Source organism: Branchiostoma floridae, chromosome 5, assembly GCF_000003815.2.
Source record: "Branchiostoma floridae strain S238N-H82 chromosome 5, Bfl_VNyyK, whole genome shotgun sequence".
Taxonomy (NCBI): Eukaryota; Metazoa; Chordata; class Leptocardii; order Amphioxiformes; family Branchiostomatidae; genus Branchiostoma; species Branchiostoma floridae.
This window is the reverse complement of record NC_049983.1, coordinates 5,537,913-5,562,070: the sequence shown is the minus strand read 5'-3', so window position 1 is coordinate 5,562,070 and position 24,158 is coordinate 5,537,913. Positions and strand designations below refer to the sequence as shown.

Here is a 24,158-nt window from a genome sequence, read left to right as displayed (position 1 = left end):
ACACACGACTTTAACTGTAATACATACTTTTGTGACTAGTACTCGAGTATGTAACCTACATTGTAATGTATTGATCCTTGTGAAAAGTATTAGTTGTAACTGCTGTGTGATAAAAAGATAAACGCAGGGTACAAAAGAATGAAGAAATTGTGGTAAATCTTTGTTTAATTTCAGTAAGACAACCTGCGTAGGCAGAGTCCTATTAGTGCCCAAAAAGCATATTCAATATGATATTGTATCATGATCTTACAATGTTCTTAGACACGTTATTTGCTATGCATTGTGGAGGTAAATATTATATGATTATTGTTTACAAGTGTTAGGTATGTTTATGTTCATGGTGAATTGAAAATAATTGCAATTCTACAATAAACATGTTCAACTTTATAATTTTGTCATTTCTACAAACCTTGACTGAGAAGTACTCAATAGTCAATAATTTTTTTATAACTTTAACCAAGCAAATGGCAATCTTATTACTGACAGACTTGAAAACAGTACCGACAATAAGTGTAGGAAGAAAACACATTTTCAAATTACCTGTAGTCATTATGCATAGGAAAGTGGCATAGTCCATTTCACACATTCCCTAATAATAGTCTAAAACCAGAATTCCACAAAGGCTGTAACTTTTCTACACAAAGTTTGCATTACTTCTGAAACCATTAATTCTTAAATCACAGAAAGTTTACATTCAACATGATATGATTGAAGAATGAATTGTGACTTCGATCCACTTTTCCAAACAGTGTACTATATTGTAACAGTATTCACCAATCTTTAACAGACAAACCATTTCAAATTCATTCAAAGTGTTTTACTGGAAGAGCTTCTAGTCATTTACACAGGTGCAATGTTTAAGATACATGGTATCATTTCGTCTTTATCTTACATTATAAATTTGCCAGGTGGTGAACACAGCAGTTTCGAGTCTCCTCTAGCCCAAAGTTGGGTTTGAAGAGGAGACTGTCATAAATGCACGTCACCAAAAAACTCATCAACTGTTATGACACAACTGTCCTGACCATCAAGAATGTTTGACTACCAGTTTGACAAAAGTTGCAAACAGCATGCACTTTCTGTTAGCAACTATCAGAATGGATGCTACGGTCCCATTTGGAAATAGGGGCCCCTTTGAGGCTGTTTACTGACTGTTTTTCTTCACTTTCAGGCATGGGACACCCTGAGACTTTAGGCTATTTTGGGGCACGGCTGGGCCTCTGCATTTTTTTACTCAGAGTTAAAATCAAACTAGGACCCGGCAACAAATAGATGCCATGAGCTAATCATGAAAAGACAGTACTCCAACGGGACAAATTTGTGGCTTCAGATTCTGTCCGGGGGTACCAGTGCAAATGGGACCATAGCATTATGATGTCATACAGGTTTGTCACAAAGACCTCTATCAAATTACCATTTAAAAGTAGTCTTGGGTCAAATCCGTTCTTGAATAGTTTTGACTGTCCTGATGGTAGGAAATTGTTGAACAGATTGCTGAGTTTTATGATAGGAACGTGCTGTGCTGTGTGTCACCACCTTTGGCGAGTTTGGAGTTTTACCCCCGCTATTGCTTATGTCCCCTTTTCTTGCAGACCAACATCGCTACCACCTCTTACAAGTATGTAACTGGAGCCAGATTTTTGCTTAAGCTTTAGAGAAGATAAATTACAGAGGAAATTTCAAGTTTAGATCAAAGAAATAGACTGTCTTTGATTCTAATACTTCATAACATGGACATGACAGTATCATTCAATTGTACTTTCATTCATTGACAAGTCCTGCAATTGAAAAGTTTTATCCTTTGTTCCAACACAAGTAATGTACACCTATAGAGATCAGTTGATAATCTGTTAAGTGTGCATTACTTTTGTTGAAACGAAAGCTTAAGCTTTAAAGATATATGTATCACTAGGTAAGTTTAGTTCTGCTAGTCTTAGGAGTAAACTGGCTCCAGTTTGTGTCTTTACTTATTTAGAGGTGGCTCTTGGTCTTTAGGGGACGGGCAACAGCGGGGTTTAACCTCAGCAGCCAGTCTTGGTGGGATCTTCCCCCGAACCCTTGGTGATGTCCATCGTCGTGAAGATCTGGGAAAACACAAAACAGGATTCAGAATGTGTTTAATATGAAAGATAGACATCCAGGTAAACAATATTTTTAAAGCAATTCAATCTTTACAACAGGATAAAGATTTGAGATTACTTCTGGACATTTTGAGTGACATCCATCACAGTTCAGCATTACTAGAACTGGCAGAACAATGTTATACAAGTATATCTCACTGGAAAACCGTTTGAATCAGGATGTGTTGATCAGTGCATGTTTCTCCATAAATTCAGTCTATAGCATTGGTGCATCAAAATACAAATGGCACTGTCAAGAACAATGTAATACACTGAATGGTTTGAGACTTAAGAAAATATGCCATTGTTTGGGAAAGAAACTGTCACAGTAGCAATACAGGATTGACATTACGATATGTCTGAAGAAAAATACCATGATTTAGGACACTAAATATCTGTAAACAGCACTTAAAAATGATGTATACATATGTTAGTACATTGGCAGATATTAACTACTACTACTACTACTACTACTACTACTACTACTACTACAGTATCTACTACACACACACTACTATTGCTACTTACCTCAGCATTAGTTGGGTGGATCCCAATGGTGGTGTCCAGTTGAGCCTTGGTCATACCACACTTCATGGCTGCCCCGTAACCCTGGGTGATCTCCCCTGCGTTGGGGCCGAGAACATGGAAGCCCACCACTCGCTCCTGTAAAAAACATGCAGAAGCATTAGGCCTTCTTCCCACATTTCTATAATCGTAAAATGTAAGTTATTCTTCCAACTGTTACATACATTTCATGTATACTCTCCTCATTCATCAAGCACAAGTTACACATAGACAGTACAACTGTAGTATCTTTATAACTGTCTACCCTAATCATAATAAATACAGGCATTGCATGTACTGATAGTATAGTGATACAGGGATAGGCAGCAAGTAGAACCTATAAAAGGTAAATATCTACAATTTTGTAACATTGGGCTAAACCAAGACACATAAGGTGCAAATTCAAGCACAGCTCAAAATACTGGTTGCATGTGCACTTCTGTGCACCCAAGATTGAACCTGTATACTTAAGGTTTGACTGTAGGTACACCAATGTGACGAACGTATATTATGCACTATTGTACACTACTACACAGCATAATCTTCAAGTGTTAGGAAAATAATAAACTTTTCCTTCAGTTCAAGTTGTAAGTATTTGAAAGTTATAGAATTTGGGTTTACCTTTAAATTTTTAAAGCTCAAAATTGTCTTCCTGACAGTCTACATTGTTTGGTGTTGCATACACAACCTTTTTCCGTGCACCTAAATTTTCAATTACGTACATCTATTTCCAAAAATGAAATTCGAGCCCTGAAATGTTACTTACATTGTCCTGACGATTACAGAGGATTTTTGCATAGCAGTCGTTGACGTCATGACCTGGAACGGTCCACTCCAGGGGCTGGAAGTTGGAGTGGTACACTTCGATGTTGTCCTCCCCGTACTTTGCAATGGCATCTTCCTCCGACAAGCCACAGGCCCCGTACTCCAGGGGGGTGAAGACAGTTGTTGGAACGTTTACATAGTCCGTCTGGAGGGCAATGAAAAGAAACACTTGTACGTTACTTTCGTATTTATATCAATGAAGATGGCAAAAATATTGGTCTTTAAGTCCATATGTCATCTTGCAGTTTTCACATGAAGTCTGTCAAATGCAGTAAATGGGAACTCCTGCAAAGTATGACTACTGAGATCACAATACAGTCTTCATTGAATACTTTAAGGTAGGCCATAATGGAGATTGAGGTGTTCTTAGAATACCATTACTGAAGTTGATAAAATGGCAAACAAGGGTTCCAAACTCACAAGCATCACAATCATGAAACAATACATTTCCCTCCCCCATGGGAAGTTGGGAAATAAAATTAAAATCAAAATTAATCCTTTACAATTCAAGGGCAATTAGATCAGCGCTACAAGCACATGGCATTCATGATTGGCAGCCAAAACACTTTTAAAGCAAAATTGCTTGGCACTCGAGGTTTTTAAAAAAAAATAGGACGTAAGGGTACCAAATGTACTCTTCATTTTTTAGGCCACAGCAAGTAATCTATGACATTTACTTGCTGCGGCCTAACCTACAAACTGTTGTTGTGTATACCTTGGTCTGTGCTCCCCCGTACAGCCTCTGTGCCAGCAGCTTGCCTGCCTGGATAGCCACCGGTGTCAGCTCCAGTTTCCCCTCCAGGACATCACCGATTGCATAGATGTGGGGCTGGTTAGTCTGTTCCACATCGTTACCGTAGATCTTACCATTCCTGTAAGTCAAACATAGGAATCTTTAAATGTCTCATAGGTACTTAGGCCTAGAGTTCTTCACAGAATGAACTACAAATTCTGTCTAATAGTATGTCAAATCCTCACTTCTATTTGCATTGTTTTTGTCAGCACGGCTGTGCATGCGTGCTAAACCAATAAAAAAATAGCTTGTCCAAAACATGACGTAACATCAAAATCGGACGTTCTACTACAGTTCTATAGCAAACAGCTTGGGGGCCCCAAATCTATTTATTTAATCAAATGATTCAATATATACCAACATTATAAATATGAAGACCGGACATCCTCAACTTATCGTAGTGACAGACAGACACACTAGCAAACAAACACACACACAAACATAACCTTTTTGGTGAATCTGTTAAAAGTGAACAAGGTAAGCACAGAGAAAAAAGCATTATTTAGCTGCTTACTTTGTGTTGAACTGTACACCAGCCTTCTCCAGATGGATGCCTTCAGTGCAAGCGTCCCGACCGATGCCAAATAGTATCTGGGAAAGAAATTGAATTGGTTTGAATAAAACAAATTACCCAGCTATAGCAAGATTACAGCTTTATTAGTTGAACCTCAGACTTATCACAAATAACAATAATATCAAGCAGACATTTGCCTACAGAAAAAGGTGTTGGTATGACCAACCAGGATGGGGTTGATACACAGATGTTTTTTCCTAAAACCAAGTCATACCGCAGAAAGCCATAGGTACAGAAAAACATCAGGTACTGTGAACAGTTTCCTTACAAAGGGAGATAAGATGGTCTTACCGTGTTGCCTTCCCAGACCACCTCTTTGCCGTCTTGCATTCCCGTCACTCGCAGCTTCCCAGGCTGCCCCTCTTCCAGTCGCTCCACCTATGGAAGGGGAAAAGTCAGTTTAGTTTGAAATTTCAGTCAGCGCTGTAACCTTTTCTATTGTCTCAAATAGAAATTATCTTAATTCTGCTAAGCAATATTTCATGTTTCCATTCACCAGCAAATCTAAAACAAACACTTTCACAAACACGAGTTTCAAAAACCAGAATCAGTCACCCCTTGTTTATTTTAGGGCACTTGGCCCCTAAGATACACTGGTAAAACTTAAAGGGCACACAATTGTAATTTAGCCCTGCCTATTGTAAGTTCCTTAGAATTCAGCCCCTGAGAGAGAGAGAGCCCATCCTTTATTTCACAATTTACAGCAATCTCTAAAATCTGTATGAGAGTACTACTGACCTTGGTTGGCACACACCCCCTGATGAACTTCATCCCCCCCTTCTCCATGTATGCTCCGACCTTGTCTGCCATCTGCTGGTCGAACCCCCTGAGCAGAATGGACCGGACCATGACGGTGGTGTCCAGGCCGATCCCCCGCAGGAATCCCGCACACTCCAGCGCCACGTACGACGCACCGACCACCAGGGTCTTCCCAGGGCAGTACGGCAGGGAGAACAGGTCGTCACTGGAAGGAAGAGACAACATTATATATATTACATCAGACCCGGTGTTTCTTTTATTGGGCCAATAGATAAAGCTTGTCAGCTTATATAAAACCTAGAATACACATCAGGGTTCGAAATACACATACTTAACTTGCAATTTGCATGTAATTTTTGAGATTTGCATGTAAAAATATTCTGAACTTGCAATCTTACATGTTGAAAATACCTGGCCTGTAGTAAAAATACTGAGGCCACAGTGCCTTTCTCTGACAGGGATTGTGACTGGTTGTCAGTAGGTGTTACAAATAATCAAATTTGGCTTTGCTGCAAAGTTACATGCTGGTTATGTGGATATCTTTCCAAAATTTCAAGTTTTGTCTATATTTTAATGCGCCTATTTTTGTCCACCAAAAGTGACAGAATGGGCAAAATTCTTATCTGTCCTCATGAGCAGCAAAATTCTGCCAAAGGACGGAATGATGGATGCTGGCTAGAACATTGCAGTATAGAACTGTTGTATTTTGCATGTAAATTTTTTAAATTGCATGTAATTTTTTTTGCCAACTTGCAATTTTGCATGTAGCAAAAAAAAAAGTATTTCAACCCCTGCACATCATCATCATCATTTGTCACCCTCATGATGAGGTAGAACAAGTGAAGTTTGACTTCCAGTACAGTCTGTCATTCATCGTTGCGAGGAGTTCCGGACCGTCCAGTCCAGTTTCTAACTCAATAAGCGTCTTCAAAGTTAGCCTTGGGCGACCAACACGTTTCTTAGAGAAAACAGGTGTCTAGAACAAGAGTTTTCCGGCTGGCTCTCTACTACGAGCCACATGGCCGGCAAGGAGTAGTCAATGTTGTTTAACAGTAGATGTAACATTTGGTAACGATCCATGTAGCTGCCTATTTGCAATGTGTTTCCACCATGGTGTATCATACACCACCCTACAAACTAGAATACATTGTTTACTGTATATAATGGATCACTTGGACAAAAATCTAAAACATAATCTGGAGTAAAAGAGGGTCCCAACCTACCAATCTAATTTCATTCAGGGCCGTTATCGGAAACACAACATTTTCTTCCAAGTCCCAGCTAATCTTTCTTTCCCTTACCTGGTAATACCGTACTCCTTGGCACCAGGTATGTCTGGGTACCTTGGCCTCATTCCTACTGCCACCAGGAACCTTTCAGCTGTGACTGTGTTCTCTTTTCCTCGCCTGTTTACTGTCTGTGATACAAAAATCCACAATCAAACCCATACTAGTGACAACCTTTACGTCCATTGTCCATCCATTCTATAGTGATCACCTGTCTACAGTGGCCAGTCTAATCTGGAGTGGTCACTATTGACAGGTTTGACTGTATTCACTACACTGTCCAGATTCAAATTAAAAGGGCAGAGCATTGATGAAAGAAACATCCATCCAGCAACTGTTGTAGTTTCTAGTGGCCCATAGGTCAGCAAGTTTCCTTGCTGTTTCTGTGCGCATGGTACTGTAAATGCAGAAATGTTCGCGGTGGATTAATTTTCGCGGTTTTCGCGGTTTTCGCGGTGACCACTTCACCGCGAACTTAAATCCACCGCGAACATTTTTCTATTATGGTATTAGGCTGCAGTCTATGGTGTTACCGCGAAATTAAATCCACCGCGAAAAGTCCCTTTCTCGCTACCGCCCCCGCGAACTTAAATGCATTTACAGTATTCTTTTACAAGGAAGGGTTGCTAGGCCTTTCCCTTTGACATCCACAACACTACCTCAAACAAGGGACCCCAATTTTACATCCCTTGTGAAAGACTGCAGTTCCAAACAATCTCCCAACCCTAGGGCTTGAACCAGGGTATCCCATTTACAATGATGAAACTGCTACCAGTTGACCTACAGAGACATCTATCCTTTATCCTTATCATGTGTATAATCCTACTTTAAGATTTTTTCTTCACAAGATATACTTTATTTGACAGCTTTTGTCACAGCGTATGATCAATACTAAAAGAGCAAACCTACCTTTATGGTGTGTGGGTCCACAAACTCAGCGTAGGCATTCTCATACTTCACACCCTTATCTCTCAGGGCCACCCGGTACCCCCAGTTCAGGGAGCCTATGTAATTCTATACAACAGAAAACAAGAGAATAAAGATTATTACTCAAATTGTAACATTATACAGTCTACTTTACTGAAATTTAAAGGACCTAAAGAATGCCAAGTAGACTCCACATTTATGTCTAACATCTATTTGGAGAAAATAATTTGGTAAAAAAGTTTCTTAAATGATTTCAAGATTATGGAAATGCGCTACTTTAAAAAATAAACTTTGAAGCTTTGTTGCTTTTGTTGAACCTGAAAGCCACAACTATTCGAATGTAACAAACTGGTCACTTACCTGGATGGCTTCCTTCATTGTGTGCCAGTTGTGTTTCACTGTGTGGGAACAGAAGAAGAGGTTTTAGATTAAACCTGACTTGTATGTATCTCAACCAACCAATCAATCACTCAATCGACCAGTCACTTTATCAACCTGTCAATCAATCAACAAATCACTCAATCAACCAATCAATGGCATGTAGAGCTGATGCATGACAGCTGTAGACATCAATGTGCATGATGTTTTATTTTTGTAACAGGATCTACAGTTGGCTCTGGTGACCCCTACCACTCTGAACATATCTTTGCCACGGGCGTGTTCTTACTCCATCACAAAAAAATAAGCACACTTTTTCCACTGGAATCCCACTGTTTTCTCTTACTTTCTATTAGAACACAAGGTTAGGTATGTGAAAGCAATTCAAATCCTAGTGTCATGCCACCACATGTCAAGAAACTGATGCTCTCACCTTCTTCTGACACTTCCCATCCAAACTTCCTGGAGTCTTCAATAGAATGGCCTAGATACAGGATAAGAAAGGACATTTTTGAGCTGTAACTTTTAGCACTAGAAAATGATGTGTAAAAGTTGTGCCAAAGGCCAGCAATGTACTATCAATCTAACACAAAACATCTTATCTAGATCTTGTAGGATTGTCAAATACTAGAAATTCAGGGCACAGAAAACTGGCATAACTAGACAATCACAATGAGCTTGTTTTCACTCTGTCATACAACACTCTGTTGTCACTCTGTCATATCATAACATATTGTGACCAAACACCTTACCCAGTAGTGCAGCTTGGTGCATGAGCTTCTTTGGGATACAGCCTACATTGACACAGGTACCTCCAAGACCTGTAGGTGACAAATCATAATACCATAAAATTTCATCTATGGTCTAATTGCAAAACACCCAATCAACTAGCTCCAAATGAATTCTAGGGCTGTATCCAACCTTTTAGTTTTAATTTAAGTCAATTCTGGGGAAATATGGTGTGCATATCATGTTAGTTTGGAAAAAGCAGCTGTAATGCAATTTACTAGAGTGAAATTCAAGAATATCAAAACCTCTTCCAAATCCAATGTCAGTACTGTAAATGCAGAAATAATTTTCCATTAAAGTATGAGACTGCAGTCTATGGAGCTACCGCGATTTTCCATTTTCCCTCTACCGCAAAAATAAATCCCTGCGAACTTTAATACATTTACAGTATGGTAAACAATTGCTTGTTTCCTTATTGACCTCAACAGTCAACTTCCTCTTTATTCTAATGGTAGAAATTTATGCACTGTTTTTCAGTTATACACTCAACGCCATTTCTAAAGAAGGTTTATATCAATACCAAATAAAGAATAGCAGTCTCAACAGGACATTTCTGTTGGCTTTTATTGATTTATTGATTTTTTCTACTCTACTCTGCACTTTTAATATAGCTTACCCCATGTTGTTCCAATGGGTGATGGCTTGACAAAGTCACAGACTAAGACTTTCTTCCCAAACTTGCCCGCCTCCTGAAAAACAATAAAAAATTGAAGATATATGTTATTTTCCTCTTTTTGACTGGAAGTAAACTTTCTGTAAAGGAAACTGAACCATGTCAATGTCTTCTAAGTTCTAACTGACAGAAAATTCGAATGTGTCCCTCAGTCGTAGTTAAGACTGCCCAAGAAGACCGTACTGAAGGTACCGATTAAATCTGGTCTTTGCGGACAGGCTGTAACTATTTGTAGATGTACATGTATAGAGAAAAATAGACATGATATGATTTTTAATGCTTTGGTCAATAGGAAAAACAATTCTAACGGACCACCAAAAAGTGGTCACATTGGCCAGGCGGTCCTTATGGTAGAGGTGGTCACTTGTACAGTTTTGACCGTAATTATAAAACATAAAGCCACTCTGACATAATCTTATAGATGACATCCTCTGGAGATTACAAAACTAATGTGTGAGGGCGACAAAAAAAATCCAACAGAAAAAAATGCTGCTAAACTACAGGACTAAACATTTCCAATAAAATATGCCAAAAAGCAGTTACTCCAGCAACTGAATATGATTTTGGAAACAGTCAAACAATTCAGATAGTATCCACTATCTTTCGTCAGTGACACTTAAGTGATCTACAATTGACGTATCTCCAATAAAACTGTAAGAGACAATTGTTGCCATTTCAATATTGTTTTTATTCCCTGGGAAACAAGACCACTAACCATGTGCCCCCTTACCCTGGAGAGCAGATCCTCTGACGAGCATAAAATTCTGACTGACCAGGGATGCTATGGGTTAACATGTGGCCAGTTTTCTTTTCTTATACAACGGGTGAAATGCAAATGCAGATGTTATCCATAAAGATAAGTTAGTGTGAACTAACTGGCCGGAACAACAGACCTTGGACGCAGCCAGTCCTCCCGATCCCCCGCCAATCACGATGAGATCGTAGTCGTACGTTTCTGTGTTCTCCGACACCATGGGTAAGAGTTTCTGGTCGCTGTGCAGCTTGAGAGTGTCGTCACACCCTCCGATGTGCTCCTGGTTGATGTACACGTTGGGAACTGTCTTCTGTCCACTTACTTCATGCAGTGCGTTCTGCAAGTCTCCTCCATTTTCTGTCAAACAAGATAGAAGTAAATGCATTCAAGTTCACAGGGATTTAATTTCACACAGTTAATGGATAGTTTGTGGTGGTTTTGTTTGTTTGATTGTTTATTCTTTATTTAACCAGGGTGAAAGCATATCACCTGACAGCGTTTTTCAAAGCCCCCTGGGGGGAGAACCCCGAACACATTAGTAAGTCATACATAAAGCTCAACAAGACCAATACGCAAATAGCACTTTAGTCCCATACTGTACAATAGAGGAAGAAATAGATTTAGATTTTGTTACAGCTACATGTAGAGAGCAAATCTATTATTACATGGCAGCAAACACTTTGCCCATCATCATCATCCTCTGTGTTCTGCCTCTACAGTCCTTGAGGAGTTCGTAGCTGCATGCTCCAAACCCAAAATTCATTACCCATCGGGCTTTACGAAGATTTCTCAATAGTTATCATTAAAAAGTTGATGTGGTCACAAATTGGAAAATTAGATAGCCGTCTTGGGCAAGGCTAGGGACCCTGTCTGGTCCCGATTCAACATGGCCGCATTGGACAAGTGACCGTCTTGTGAAGATCACAAGTAAGTGATTGCGTCTACCCATGGGGAAAATTTTCTGGACTGAGAAAAGTGGCCAGGTGATCGGCTTGAGCAGGTGACTGCTTTGGCAGGTTTGACTGTAGTCCAGATGGACTGTTTTTCCCCACCACTTGAATCGCTCCATAGGAAAACCCAAACACATACGATTGCTTCCCTGAAATCAGCTCAAATCAAACAACTTCTTTTGTTACAATAAAATGTTTGCACAGTAGAAAGCCTTCTTGTGCCAAGTGTCAAAATCACAAAGATGCTGTAAAAACCAGCTGTTTTTCCACTCCAAACAGCCAGTGAAACAAAAAGGCAGGAAAGTAAAGACGTCACTTTTTGTGAGCGTAAAATGTTTGAAGCTGATTGCGCATACCAAATTTGGCCTGAATCTGTTGGAAGCAACAAATTTCTATTTTCATACAGTCTAATTGCATACTTATCTACCATAGACCTGTCACATTCAGGGGCATTCATTTTCACCTGAGGCCTAAGAAAAGAAATGTTGTGTTTCCTGTTCCGGTCATGAAAAAAATTAGTGTCGGTGGGTAGGGATTATCTTTTTTTCTTTGATTTTGGCCAAAACTAAAATTATTTTTCCATGTCAAACTTTGATTTTGTGCATAATGATTACAAATCTGAAGATACATTTATCCTGCAGTGGATAGGACGTGCAGTTTTCTTTTTTACTTGAATAAGAATGAAGCAGGCTGAATAAAAATTCTAACTGGAAGCTGAAGTATGTGACTCCACAGCCCACCAAAAAAAGGCTAGGTTCTGCAGGTTTTTCTAGGATTATGAATGTTGGAAGCTATTTGAACATGCCATATTTGTGGCTAGCAACAGGTTTCTATTTTTGTGTATGAAGCCTAATTGCTGACTGGTCTCTTGTGGGACTGTCAGGTGATAAATGAAGTGTATTCTGTATCACCTGAGGTACCAGCCCTACCAAGTGTAGAATACGGATGTTGGGCAATCTGAGTCTGACCCATGGCAAGGCGGAGAACATCGTGATCGAGTCGGTATGACAAAGATAATACACAGCACCGTGCTGTATTTTATTTTTGTCATATCCACCCGAAAAAAAATATGCTTCACCACAAAATGTGACAGAATTTTGACAAAATTTGGTGTCCTCAAACAAAGAATTAAAAAAAGGAACTCCAATGTCCAAATCCGTAAGTCTAATTTTTGACAGCAGCACACTCATCACATGGAAAGGGTGTTCGAATTATTCTATACATACCTATGCCTATAGTAGAAGCCAGTGTAGTCCTGAAGTACCACATAGTATGGTAAATCCATATTAAGCGCTATCGCCAAGGTATTACATATATACCATAATAATTGTAATAAGCTCTTTAACTTAAAGAGCTTATTACGATCATTTTAATAAGAAGCTTTACATTGTAAAATTCATGGGTAAACAAGATTTTTCCAGGATTGAGGCTAAGATTAAGAACAGCTTTGGCATATGTCTTAATTGTGTACTGCCGCACAAAAATCCTGCTATCACTGTGTTCTATGCTGAACTGTGTGCTAAGCTCAATGACAGGTGTATTTAGAAAAGAGAAAAAACATTTGTCATTCATGACATGCAAATTTTCTATTTTACCATTACAGGAGTTTTGGCAAATGGTTTACCACATGCTTTTTTTCTTGACTACACAAAATTATTCAAAGATATGATTAACCATTTACCCAACCAATGACAAATATAATTATAAATCTAATTTGTGGTACTCAGACGACTTTCACTCCTTCGCATATCATAAAAATGTCAAATCATTTATCAAATAAATTCAGCTCAGCTCACCTATTTGGTCCAGTTCCAGTGCCGTGAATGTCACACTAAGAGAGTTGAACAAGTCCTTAATCTGTACAAAAAACAAAACATCAACCTTTATGAGAGTGTGCTTAAAACAACAACAAAATTCCACCAGTCTTAAATTTCGCGAGAAAAAAAAATCACATTACATGCGCACGCCCCCCTCCCACTCGGTCAAAAAAGAAATTCGCAAAGCTCGTAAGAACTCAATAAGAAACGTTATTGAGAATCTTACCTTTTTACAGAAGGGGCAGTAGGACTTGCTGAAGACCATAACCTTGTTGTCGGCGATGTATTTCTGGATCGCCGCCTTGAGGTCGGCCCCGTTCGCGGTCACCGGAGGCATGTTGGCGGGACTTCGGGCTTTCACCACGGGTTCGCCCGACGAGCTCTCTGGCAACGTGCGCTTAATCTTGACGGAACGATGACAACCGCACTGTCTCGCTAAGGAGATAGTCTTCTTATAAACTGTTTCTTCTTGTTAGAACACGGTTTTGTAGACTGTAAACGTTGAAGCAACAGGACGCAATGATGTGTTACGGCGGAACTTGCGACCACCTCCGGCACACCTCAGGTCACAGCGCGCCAAGTTTTTCGAGGGGATATTTCTTACCCCAGTCTGCAATGTCTCTTTTAACCTCACATTCTTTAGATCTACTCGACAATTTATTCCTTCAAAACTAAAGATATCATAAGTATATCCCATCATATACATATTTCAATCATATAGTGTCATCTGATGATGATAAAAATATTTCAACGCAAATTTTTTAATGTATTTTAGCATGCTGGGAGTATTACTGTGGGGAGAGGGTGAGTGACTAGAGCGTGACGTCACAGATTACGCAATACATGAGTACTCAGAACTGGGTTACTCCTTCATCCTGGGCATGAACAATTTATGCCTAGTCATTGAGTGAGGTGTATGTATGATTCTCGATCTTTCTTAGTGTAAGGTGATACAGCAATATAAAACGGTGATACAGCAATATAAAACCAATGTGGACTTCAATACATTTCATCATCCAATAGGAGGGTCTGCATGGGGGGTCCTGACAACGCTTTACGCTAAATTTGGGATGGCTGACTACGCTTTACGTAAAATACACAAAGGCTACCAACGCTTTACGCTTCATTCCACTACAAATTACGTCAAATGAAATAGCTTCCCTACGAAGTACGGGAAATTAAAAAGGCCTGCCTACGCCTTACGGAAAAGAGCATGCAGACCCCCCAATAGGAATTGTACAGTGAACTTGCAACATGAAAAATTAACACACTACTTATCATCAGAGGGTCTGTATGGGGGATCCCGACATCTTAAACTGAGTTCAGAACAGTATTACACAAAGGTACTGGTAATTACAATTACAAAAACATTGATCGCATGCAGCCCTCATATGATATGTCTTCCGCTTTAAATGCCATGCAGCAAAATATCACATATTAAAGGTAGACGAAACTAGGTAAGCAAAATATCACATATTAAAGGTAGACGAAACTAGGTAGCTTGGCTAACAATAGACTTTTCTTTTCTTTCAATGAGGACAAACTTAGTGTTTTGTGGTCCATTTTATTACACTTTGTAACAATGTTGTTATAAATGTGCTTTAAAATCAGCAAAACATTGTCATGTTCATAACCATATACAAACTGAAGGTGCATGGTTGAGAAGTTTAGTTTGAGATTCAAAAAGCCCCTTTTTTCTTGCTAAAATTTGGACTTAGGCCACACCAATTTAATTTCTTGGTTCACGGATTTTTTCATAAAAAATATGGAGCGAGAGGGCGAAATAAAAATAAAAATAAAAGTTGTAAAATGGTTGGGGTAAAGGTAACGGCTAATCCAAAACATAAAGAAAAAAAGTTTTCAGCTTGAAAAAAGTATTTAATCTACTACGCTAAGATAGGAGTGAGCCTGACTGGGGGTTAATGTCATTTTTATTGTAAAACCAATGAAGTGTACATAAAAATAACTATACATTTCTCCACAGGAGAAGTAACATATATACAATCGGGTCTGCTTCGTTAGTTATAACAGGTGTGGGTGGGCGGGTTTTCCGTGGCCGCTCTAGTTTGAATCTGGAAAGGAGTGACCGCACGCTAGCTGACCTCCAGTCCGTCTGTTCCTAATTAACGCACCGCCTGTCCCTCTGCATATGAGGGACCGTTCGCTAATACTACTGCTAGGACTAAAAAACAAATAAACATTTCTCTTTATTTACGTCTTTAATCTACTACGCTAAGATAGGAGTGAGCCTGACTGGGGGTTAATGTCATTTTTATTGTAAAACCAATGAAGTGTACATAAAAATAACTATACATTTCTCCAAACTCCCCCAGTCAGGTGAACAAGTTAGACATGTTGGGACGCTGTACAGTATATAGACTAGAAGCTAAAGTTGCTACACTAAGGCGTTAGCCATGGTTTTTACAGTCCATAAACGTCCTTTCAACGTGACTGTCGTATATCGCTGGTAGGCGTTTGACCGCCAGTCCCCCTGCAGTTTTATCAGGTCAGGGGATATCCCGCACTCGGATGCCCACGTCGCTCCACCGCGACGAAAGCTGTGGCCGCTGTAATCAGAGTCTTTGTAGCCGCATTGTTTTAATAGATGACGCAATGTTTTTACGAAGGGCTGGTGCGTTAACGCCGCGAATCGTACTCCCTGCCCCGTTTCCTGGGGTAGAACAAACGCGGGACCGTCCGCTGCTGCCGTGCTGGTCCTGGAGAACGCGGTTTCTAATGCTGTAGTAGGGCACAGGGGCGAACCGGGGATGCGCGGGATGGGGATTTGTAATGTCCGCTCTTTAAACTGAATTGTCTTACTCCATCTCACGGTGATGATCGCGCCCCAGTCAAAGATACGAAAGTCTTTCCTGCATAGCTGCTTGCTCGGATCGAATGTTTTGGTTGTCTTCGGTAACAGGTTCGATTTCCTGAAGAAGGAAAAGAAAGCCACCGTACAGGCTGCCCAGAACACTACGTCCTGGGTTTGGTCGAGGTCCAGTCGCTCATGGATGGCACGCAAAACGTCCGGTGTGATCGGAAGCTTTTGCTTGACGCTTGCACCATTAATCCGGCGGATTCCGCGTAGTGTAGTTTGCAGGAGCCAGTTGTCCTGCATAGGATTTCCATACCCCGCCTCCTGGTGAAGGATACGAATGATGTTGATGTAGTTCACTATGCTGCTATACTGCAATGTTCTTGCCAGGAACACCGCGTATCTGCTTATGGTCTTGGGATTTGCCGGCACAGGGGTGTACTGGTGATACAGACAGAACCGTAGGTACGCCCTCCGCTGGGATCTGTATGTAGCCTTCGTTGACTCCGCGTATGTGCCGGCCCGGTAGTATCGGATGTCTGCATCCAGCGAAGCTTCACTGTCCAGGATGTGGTCTGCAATGGCAATACAAACATCAGTTAGGGACGATTCACGCCGCATGTCTGTGTCTACTGCAGTGTTGGTATCCAGGAGGTGGCCTGGGTGGGCAGGGCCGACCGTGCGTGGTGTGATAAATGGGGCTGGTGGCAGTCAACTGAGATGTCCGCGTTCTCAAGTTTCCACTGCTCTACCCTGCTCCTGGCTAACTCAGCATGCACAGGATCATTAAGTCTCGACAGGGCGTCAGCCAGAGTGTTTTCCTTGCCCTTCACGTGGCGGGCCTGCAAGGAAAAGTTGTTTTCTGCCGAAATCCAGAATAGTTCTCTGATACATCGCATGAAGGGGGGTGATGGGGACGTGCCCTTGTTGATGGCACAGACTGAACTGTCACTGTCAGCGAACACGATGAGACGTTTGCCTGACCACAGGGACCCCCATCTTCTCGCCGCCAATATGATAGTGTAGAGTTCTTTCTCGTTAATGTGCCTATCGCACATGTCAGGGTCGTCATGACGCCATGAAACATAAAACCAGTCACCGCTATAGAAGGCCGCTCCTCCGCTATCGCACGCATCTGTGTTGAATATTGTAGGAGGGACAGGGTTTCTGTCGAGGAAGACCGCTGTCCCGTTGAACTTCGCCATGAAGTTCGTCCACCAATCCAAATCTGCTCTCGCCTCCCCCGAAAGCCTGGCGTAGTGGTGGGGGCGGCGCAACGTTTTGGAAAGGTCAATTAGCCTCCGCATGAAAGTCCGTCCGCCACGGACGACTCGAGCCGCCCAGTTTAGCTTGCCTAATAGGCTGAGCAGCTCCCGCTTCGAAATCCGCTTCCGCCCGCTCATGTCGCTCAGTACTGTCCGCGTTTCGCTCAGTTTGCCGCTCGGCAATGAGAGTGTTCGCTCCACCGCGTCAATGTCAATGCCGAGGAAGGTTATCCGTTGTGTAGGATAAACCACCTTACGCCAGTTTATTTCGAAACCTAAACACGTCAACAGTTCGATCAACGTTTCGAAGGCTAGGCGGCATTCTTCATATGTCGCTCCGATGATAAGGAAATCGTCCAAATACGCAATAATGGTTCTGTAACCACGTCTTTCCATCATGCGCCTCACTGATTGTGATAGTCTATGAAACACTTCAGGAGACTTCCTGGCGCCAAAAGGTAATCTAGTATCGAAAATATAAGTGAACTCAAGGTCATTATCGAACTTCCACTTAAGTCCGGTGGCATTATAATTAGATGGGTGTATCGGTACCGACCTGTACGCTGACTTCAGATCTATCTTCGCCATGAAATAGCCTGGTTCTAACATGTGTACCGCCTCGTCTACGGTTTGATAACTGAAGTGTTCTGATTCTACATAGTCATTTAGCGCTGATCCTACTGGGCGACTGCAGTCATGAATGAGTCTTACGTCATCTGAATTTGCCTTAGGGATAGCACCGAGTGCGCTCACTATCGTCGGTTTTGTGCTACTCCGTCTATAGTTGCCTTTATGCAGTTCGCTAGAGAGCTGTGCCTCAACTTTCCCGCGCACCGTGGGGTCAGTCGCTGACTTGTAGTTCTGACATTCCACGGGGGAAAGTACACTATTGTCGGGAAGGATACGAAATCCATTCTGCACTCCGTCCAGCAAGAAATCTTTGTCGGGGTCGTTCGCAAGTTCATTTATCCATGATTGGCAGTGTAGAGGCGAATCCGCGAATTGCTATTTTTGCCTTTTGTGCTCGCATTGCGGGTGGGGTTCTCCGCAGCCGGGTGTGATGCACACGTGGGCGTAGTTGCACGTGGTGCCACGGCGGCATCCAGACGGATTCTGGTAGTTGAGACAGATCTCATGCCCGTCCGCTGTCTTGGACCGTGGTGTCATGGGTCTGCGCTGCTGCGTCCGCGCTGGGGGAGCGCAAGCTGCCTTGCTTCTCAGGAAGCGGGAATGCAGATGCTCTGAGTCCTTCCCCCAGCGGAACTCATTGCGGTGTTGGATGATCCGATACTGGTTATCGTACAGCATGACTGATGCACTATCGAATACTTCGAACAGCTCTGACACTTTGATGGTGTAGCTCAGGTAGTCAGAGATGTCTTGCCTGGTCTTAAGTTTATTGTCCTTGATCAGGGCATCCATAATCTTCGCGTTAGCCGCGGACCAGGCCGGCACTTTAATGGACTCCAGCTTCGGTTTCGACTTATTCGTACGCAAGATGATCGCCGTCTGCCCATCTCGAGCAATCTCATGGTCACTCTCTGGCTGAGTGTATGAGTCTACAAAATCAGGGATTAACAGAGGTTTCTCACCTGGTTTCGGCGCTGGGGAGTGTAGGTAGAACGACTGGTCGTCGTCCTTTGTGTCTTCTGCCGCCTCTACCTCCGCCAGTAGTTCGTTAAGCCCCTGGTTTGTCTTCAGGTCTTCTAGGCTGATCTTCGGTAGGCCCGATTTCTGCGCTAGCGCTTGGCCCTTCTTCGCTTGCAGCTTGGCCGTCGCGCTGCACAGGAGGGCATACTGCCCGATCGTCAGGTCCAAATCCCTCAGCATGTCTGCTGTTACACACTTTAAGGCTTCTACCTCGATGAGGTCCGCTTTTTCCATCTTTTGAATGGTTGGAGACGTCAGCTTGGCCTCGCTGGCCCAAGCTGAGAAGTCAAAACTGTCCGACATCGCTTTTTCCGTGGCCGCTCTAGTTTGAATCTGGAAAGGAGTGACCGCACGCTAGCTGACCTCCAGTCCGTCTGTTCCTAATTAACGCACCGCCTGTCCCTCTGCATATGAGGGACCGTTCGCTAATACTACTGCTAGGACTAAAAAACAAATAAACATTTCTCTTTATTTACGTCCAAAAACACTATTTTTGTACAATAACAGCACCTGTACCCACAATTTAAGGAGCTTATAATATAAAGACCAATTTACTACACCAGAAAGTTGGTGAATGGTTTCATTAATGGTGAAAATTTGCTGAGTGGTAATTTTTATTTTTATTTTTTTTTCCAAAAAATAGGAGCGAGCGAATCCGTGAACCAAGAAATTAAATCGGTGTGGCCTTATCATAGCATAAATAGCTAGCACACCAGTACTCACATAAAAAACACTGCTCCCTTTCAAACTAATTTGTTGAGGGCAATCTCCAAGCAGATCTATCGGGAGCAAGACAGAAGCCAAAAAGTTTATTTAACAGTATCCTATTGGCTTGGAGGTGAGCTAAACCCTTACAATACTGCCTTTGCTCCCAATAGATCTGCTTGGAGACTAAGCCCATGTAAGCTAACTACAATGTAAGATGGCACCAAAGCTATTTTTCACAGCTCTTCTCAAGTCTCTATGAGACTAATGATGCTGGCAAAAGGAGAATGCATCTAGTTTGCCAGGGTTTCATTGGCCAGCACAGTTGAACGTTAAATATACCAGACCTCCCTACGGGGAGTCTTGGTCAACTATTCCCTTTTTTACCAAATTTTACATTAAATATGTATCCCCCATAGGAAGGTCTGGTATAGAGGCTAGCTTTCCCTCTCAGTTAAAAAGATTGCCCTGCAAAGATTATGTACAACAATGTATTCAGCACAATTGTTGAGTGTTTATACATTGAATGAAAATCGTACAGATTTCTTATTAAATACATCTACCAACATACGGCATGAGATGACACATTCCCTTTGTCCATTCTTATATGTACCAAGGTAGAACAAATGACAGAATGCAGCAGTCGTAACTTTTCCCTTCATTTACAAATAAATACAATTGGCTACATTTTGAGACATTTGTGAGGATAGGACGGTAACAGCACTGCTGATAGTTGCAATTTGGAAAGCAACTTTAATTTGGGACCTATTTTTTGCATTTGCATTGTAACATAGTAATTCATAGAAATAAGTTGATAGACTAAGTGTAATGTAGTCAGAGATAAAATTTACATTCACAACTAGCTAATTTACATTTCTGGTGTCTAAATTTCTTCTTAAACAATAAGTGATGGGTTCAAGATGATAACCATAGCAACAATAGGGGAAAGTTACTCAACATATTTAGCATAAGAAAACAAAGATTATTATGACATAAAATACAATAAACATGTACCATAGTACATAACGATGGCATACCCTGTACCATAGACCATTTTACAGATCCCTTCGTATGCTGGGGAAAATGGGGTTAATGTTGAGACCTGAAGAAGGGAATCAGAATTTTCAACAGCCCAATCAAAACATAACATGAGAGTACTGGTGATGACAATTCATTTTCATAATATTAAACTGACAGATTCAACAACAAAAAATAACAAAGTGGGCTCCAAAACAAAGAGTAAGACAGACACAAAAAAAATTCAAAGCTGGACACACCCCTTTTAGAGTCCCAGGGTTTGTTAATTTGAAAATCATGAAATTAGCATACACGCTTGTACCTACAGATGGTATTCCTTGATATGGCTAACAGAATCACAGTGGCAGCAAACTGAAATGCTGCACCACTTCTTAAAAGTTCATACACAATATGCATTGATATCCTTTCTTTTCCTTCCTCTCATAATGCTGATAGTACCAAGCTGGGAAACAAAATGTCCATGAATGGCATACAGTGAGTCCTATGACGAAGTTGACTGGTCACCAATGAAATGTCGTTTCTGTAGGTTCGCTGATGCCATTCTCTCTAGATCGTCCAGGCTAACGCTTGCTATTGTAGATTCAAATTCCTAGGAAAGAGAAAACAGCAAGACGTTAAATACTGTTCAATAATTTACAGAACATACAGTTTTCGAAATTTTTCAATACCTTACACCAAATAGCAGTTACTCAAGCAACTGGATATGATTTTGTAAGTGGTAGGACATTTCTAGCCTGATTTAATCTCGCTTATAGCAGCCCGCCCAACATCCGCCGGCCTCCTTGGGGCCAGTTACAGCCCGGACAACAGAATTTGTGTCACACAGACTAGGGCATTTCTGTTAGTATCCACAACCTTTTGTTAGTGACACTGAGGAGATGTGTAGAGTTCAATTTTGTAGATGAGGTGGAGACAATTTATCCGAATCTCCTTTGCATATTATTGATACAGTTATGGTACAAAACTTGCCCTTCAACAGATCTACTCATTGTCAATGTCACTGACGAAAGGTAGATTCAAACCCAGGACAGGGCCAAACACCCCATCAAAACTATACACTGATCTTATGCTATAAATATACAAGTAATGTGCTACATAGTTGTAATACAATCTGGATATAATATTTTACCCACCCTTCTAAAATTCTGCATAACCTTGTCTGCGTCTTCAGGACTAAAATGTTTTAACAACAATTTTTTTGTCTCGTCCCAGAGAAATGTTGTGTCCTTCCTATCTGTGGAGTCTGTACTGCTTTGCTGTTTCTCTACTTTACGAACCATGAGGTGTATTTTGGCATCTGGTCCTATGTTGTAGTCTCCCAGAGATTGTGAATCTGTGGAAACAGTAAATGAATGATTCAATAGATAAATAAATAAACTATGAAATTTAAATGTTCACAGACATTTCATGTTTCTATTAGTTGGTTGTCAATTGTCACTAACAGATAAATGTTTATAAAAGTACCAAGTTTTGCACACAATAACTTAAGGTACAATAAGGTACACTGTCAATTTTAAAACTCTAACCACAGCCACAATCTGGGTTAAATACATAAATGTCAAAATGTAAAATGGCTGCTTCTCAGGTATTACTGGAAGAAATTTCTAATCTCAAACAAAGTAGATATTGGGGTGCAAGATTGTAACATTTTCTCACTGCTAAAATTCTCTGAAAGCTACCATTCCAAATGGGATCAAAATACACTGTAGCTGTCAGAGGGAGTCAGAAGAATTTGTCCATCTGCTTGGAGAAAACAAACTCCAAGAAGGAAAACAAAGATAATCCTCATAATGTCTATGAAAGTAACAGTGATCTTTATATATATGGTTTATTACCTGCCAATGTTTTCCCCCTGAAGACTAATCTCTGCTGGTCCACTGGTACATCCAGTTCTCTAGCTACAAGCTGTTTGACTGACATGACCGAGTCTGCATCTGCAACCTGTATAGAGACAAACATAACTGTAACTTACAAAGTGTCAAAGCATAGATAATGTAATATGTCCGATACAATTGTGATAACTGATGCTTGGCATGACATGTGTGCCTAGTCCTGTGGTTAGTCATTTGGTGGCCCCGTCTCTGGATGAAGAAGCTGTGGGTTTGAATCCTAGCTGTTGTTTTAATCTCGAACCAGATCCACGGTGCGTAATGTACAGTATCAATTTCCCCGGTGCCCGTTTGACTCCCTTGGCCGGCTATACCCCTTGGCCAGCTTTGATACTATCTTATGGCACCGTAGGATCTGCTTGGAGATTACTGTTGTTGGTCACCCAACATGAACACCACAGTACTGGACAGCTAGGGAAATTTCCCCGGTACAATGAACCTGTAATTGCTGTTAATACTGTACATAGCGCCTGTCTTCTCTATCACGACCAGTGGAAGACTAGCTCTTTAGTGAGCTTAACTTATTTGAGATCAATTTTACTTTCACTTTCACAGGCGGCATGGCAGCGGCTGGCTTTTTAAACACTGAACGACTCTGTCACACCTAACCATTATGAATATGATGATTAATATAGATTAGATCACTAGATTGTTTGATGGTACAGCTGTAATATTGTACAAAAGACTTTGATCATTCTACTCTTGTCCCTACAATTAGCTCATCTAAAATACGGTAATTTCATGCTGGTGAAAGTATATACACCAACTGTGACCAAGTACCAAAGTTCTTAGTCCACTGAGGCCAAGTTCAAATAAATTGTAAATCATTACTGAATGGTCAGATTTAGGAAAATGGTCAGTTCCTGGCGAAAGGTAGTGGACACTATGTCCTGAAACTTCTGACCGTTCGCAGAACCATCCGCACCATCCAGTTGCTTGTGTTACTTTTGTATTTTGTATGACAACAAAGTGTAAAAGCCTGGCCTGATCAGGTCAAAGAAAATGGTTGGTCAAAATTCTAGTCCAGCATCTACAAAGTGAGCACAGTTATATTGGTGGAAATATTTCTAAAAAAGCAAAAGGTTTAAATGTCACTACATAACAGTTTCTATAATGATAGACTATCTATAAAACAGGAAGTCTGTTCGACATGTTGTTTCCCGTTTTTACACCATGCACACCTTTGCCCCCCTCCCCCAACAAACAGCTTTTTGACAAATTTTCTGTAAATATACTTACTTCTATGCAACATTCTCTGCCCTGTAATATCTTCACAGTGATAAACATGTTTCCCTGTAGTCTATACGTGATCACTGGGTCCACCTAAAATGTCGAAACTTCCTGTTTTCTAGGAAAAACAAAGCATGCATGCCACCCTAAAGTGAAACTTTCACTCGAACATTTGTAAACATGGCGACGCGGAGGGATATATGATTTTTTTACAACATTGCCTCAGTCAAAGTTTATTTGAGGACACAGCTGAAAAACAGTAATAAAATGACCTAAACCGAATCTACATTTATTAATTCATAATTCTTTGTAAATGAATGACTGACTTTGTTACTTTTTGCTTGTAAACGTGTTGGA

At 41.0% G+C, this 24,158-nt stretch overlaps 4 protein-coding genes across 4 annotated transcripts; all 4 read right to left on the bottom strand.

The window, feature by feature from the left end:
• Nucleotides 1-159: 159 nt before the first annotated feature.
• On the bottom strand, nt 160-13,802 carry LOC118415948 (thioredoxin reductase 1, cytoplasmic-like). The gene is made up of 16 exons (XM_035820911.1): nt 13,436-13,802; nt 13,189-13,249; nt 10,582-10,799; nt 9,632-9,704; nt 8,979-9,047; nt 8,660-8,710; nt 8,209-8,246; nt 7,831-7,935; nt 6,937-7,052; nt 5,615-5,840; nt 5,168-5,254; nt 4,817-4,893; nt 4,225-4,381; nt 3,451-3,654; nt 2,649-2,783; nt 160-2,084 (listed from the first exon to the last, which is right to left on the bottom strand). The coding sequence occupies exons 1-16, from the start codon at nt 13,544-13,546 to the stop codon at nt 2,022-2,024; spliced, it is 1,791 nt and encodes a 596-aa protein (XP_035676804.1). The 5' UTR covers nt 13,547-13,802; the 3' UTR covers nt 160-2,021.
• A 1,802-nt stretch (nt 13,803-15,604) lies between these two features.
• LOC118415627 (integrase/recombinase xerD homolog) lies at nt 15,605-16,645 on the bottom strand. The gene has a single exon (XM_035820334.1). The coding sequence runs from the start codon at nt 16,643-16,645 to the stop codon at nt 15,605-15,607; it is 1,041 nt and encodes a 346-aa protein (XP_035676227.1).
• Nucleotides 16,646-16,653: 8 nt separating this feature from the next.
• On the bottom strand, nt 16,654-17,685 carry LOC118415625. The gene has a single exon (XM_035820333.1). The coding sequence runs from the start codon at nt 17,683-17,685 to the stop codon at nt 16,654-16,656; it is 1,032 nt and encodes a 343-aa protein (XP_035676226.1).
• A 2,436-nt stretch (nt 17,686-20,121) lies between these two features.
• Nucleotides 20,122-23,998, bottom strand: LOC118416462 (ubiquitin-like protein 4A). The gene is made up of 4 exons (XM_035821567.1): nt 23,811-23,998; nt 22,518-22,623; nt 21,816-22,015; nt 20,122-21,271 (listed from the first exon to the last, which is right to left on the bottom strand). The coding sequence occupies exons 1-4, from the start codon at nt 23,856-23,858 to the stop codon at nt 21,164-21,166; spliced, it is 462 nt and encodes a 153-aa protein (XP_035677460.1). The 5' UTR covers nt 23,859-23,998; the 3' UTR covers nt 20,122-21,163.
• Nucleotides 23,999-24,158: the final 160 nt, after the last annotated feature.

Bases quoted from the DNA above. Each gene is read 5' to 3' on its own strand.
- LOC118415625 (XM_035820333.1), bottom strand. From the start codon at position 17,685: ATGGAAAGACGTGGTTACAGAACCATTATTGCGTATTTGGACGATTTC.
- LOC118415627 (XM_035820334.1), bottom strand. From the start codon at position 16,645: ATGCGGCGTGAATCGTCCCTAACTGATGTTTGTATTGCCATTGCAGAC.
- LOC118415948 (XM_035820911.1), bottom strand. From the start codon at position 13,546: ATGCCTCCGGTGACCGCGAACGGGGCCGACCTCAAGGCGGCGATCCAG. The intron at 9,705-10,581 runs GTCTGTTGTTCC...ATTGTTTTTCAG, and splicing joins GAGGACTGGCTGCGTCCAAG to GAGGCGGGCAAGTTTGGGAA. The intron at 2,784-3,450 runs GTAAGTAACATT...TGTTTTTTACAG, and splicing joins TCTGTAATCGTCAGGACAAT to GAGCGAGTGGTGGGCTTCCA.
- LOC118416462 (XM_035821567.1), bottom strand. From the start codon at position 23,858: ATGTTTATCACTGTGAAGATATTACAGGGCAGAGAATGTTGCATAGAA. The intron at 22,016-22,517 runs GTAATAAACCAT...CTGTTTCCACAG, and splicing joins CAGGGGGAAAACATTGGCAG to ATTCACAATCTCTGGGAGAC. The intron at 21,272-21,815 runs GTGGGTAAAATA...TCTCTTTCCTAG, and splicing joins TTATGCAGAATTTTAGAAGG to GAATTTGAATCTACAATAGC.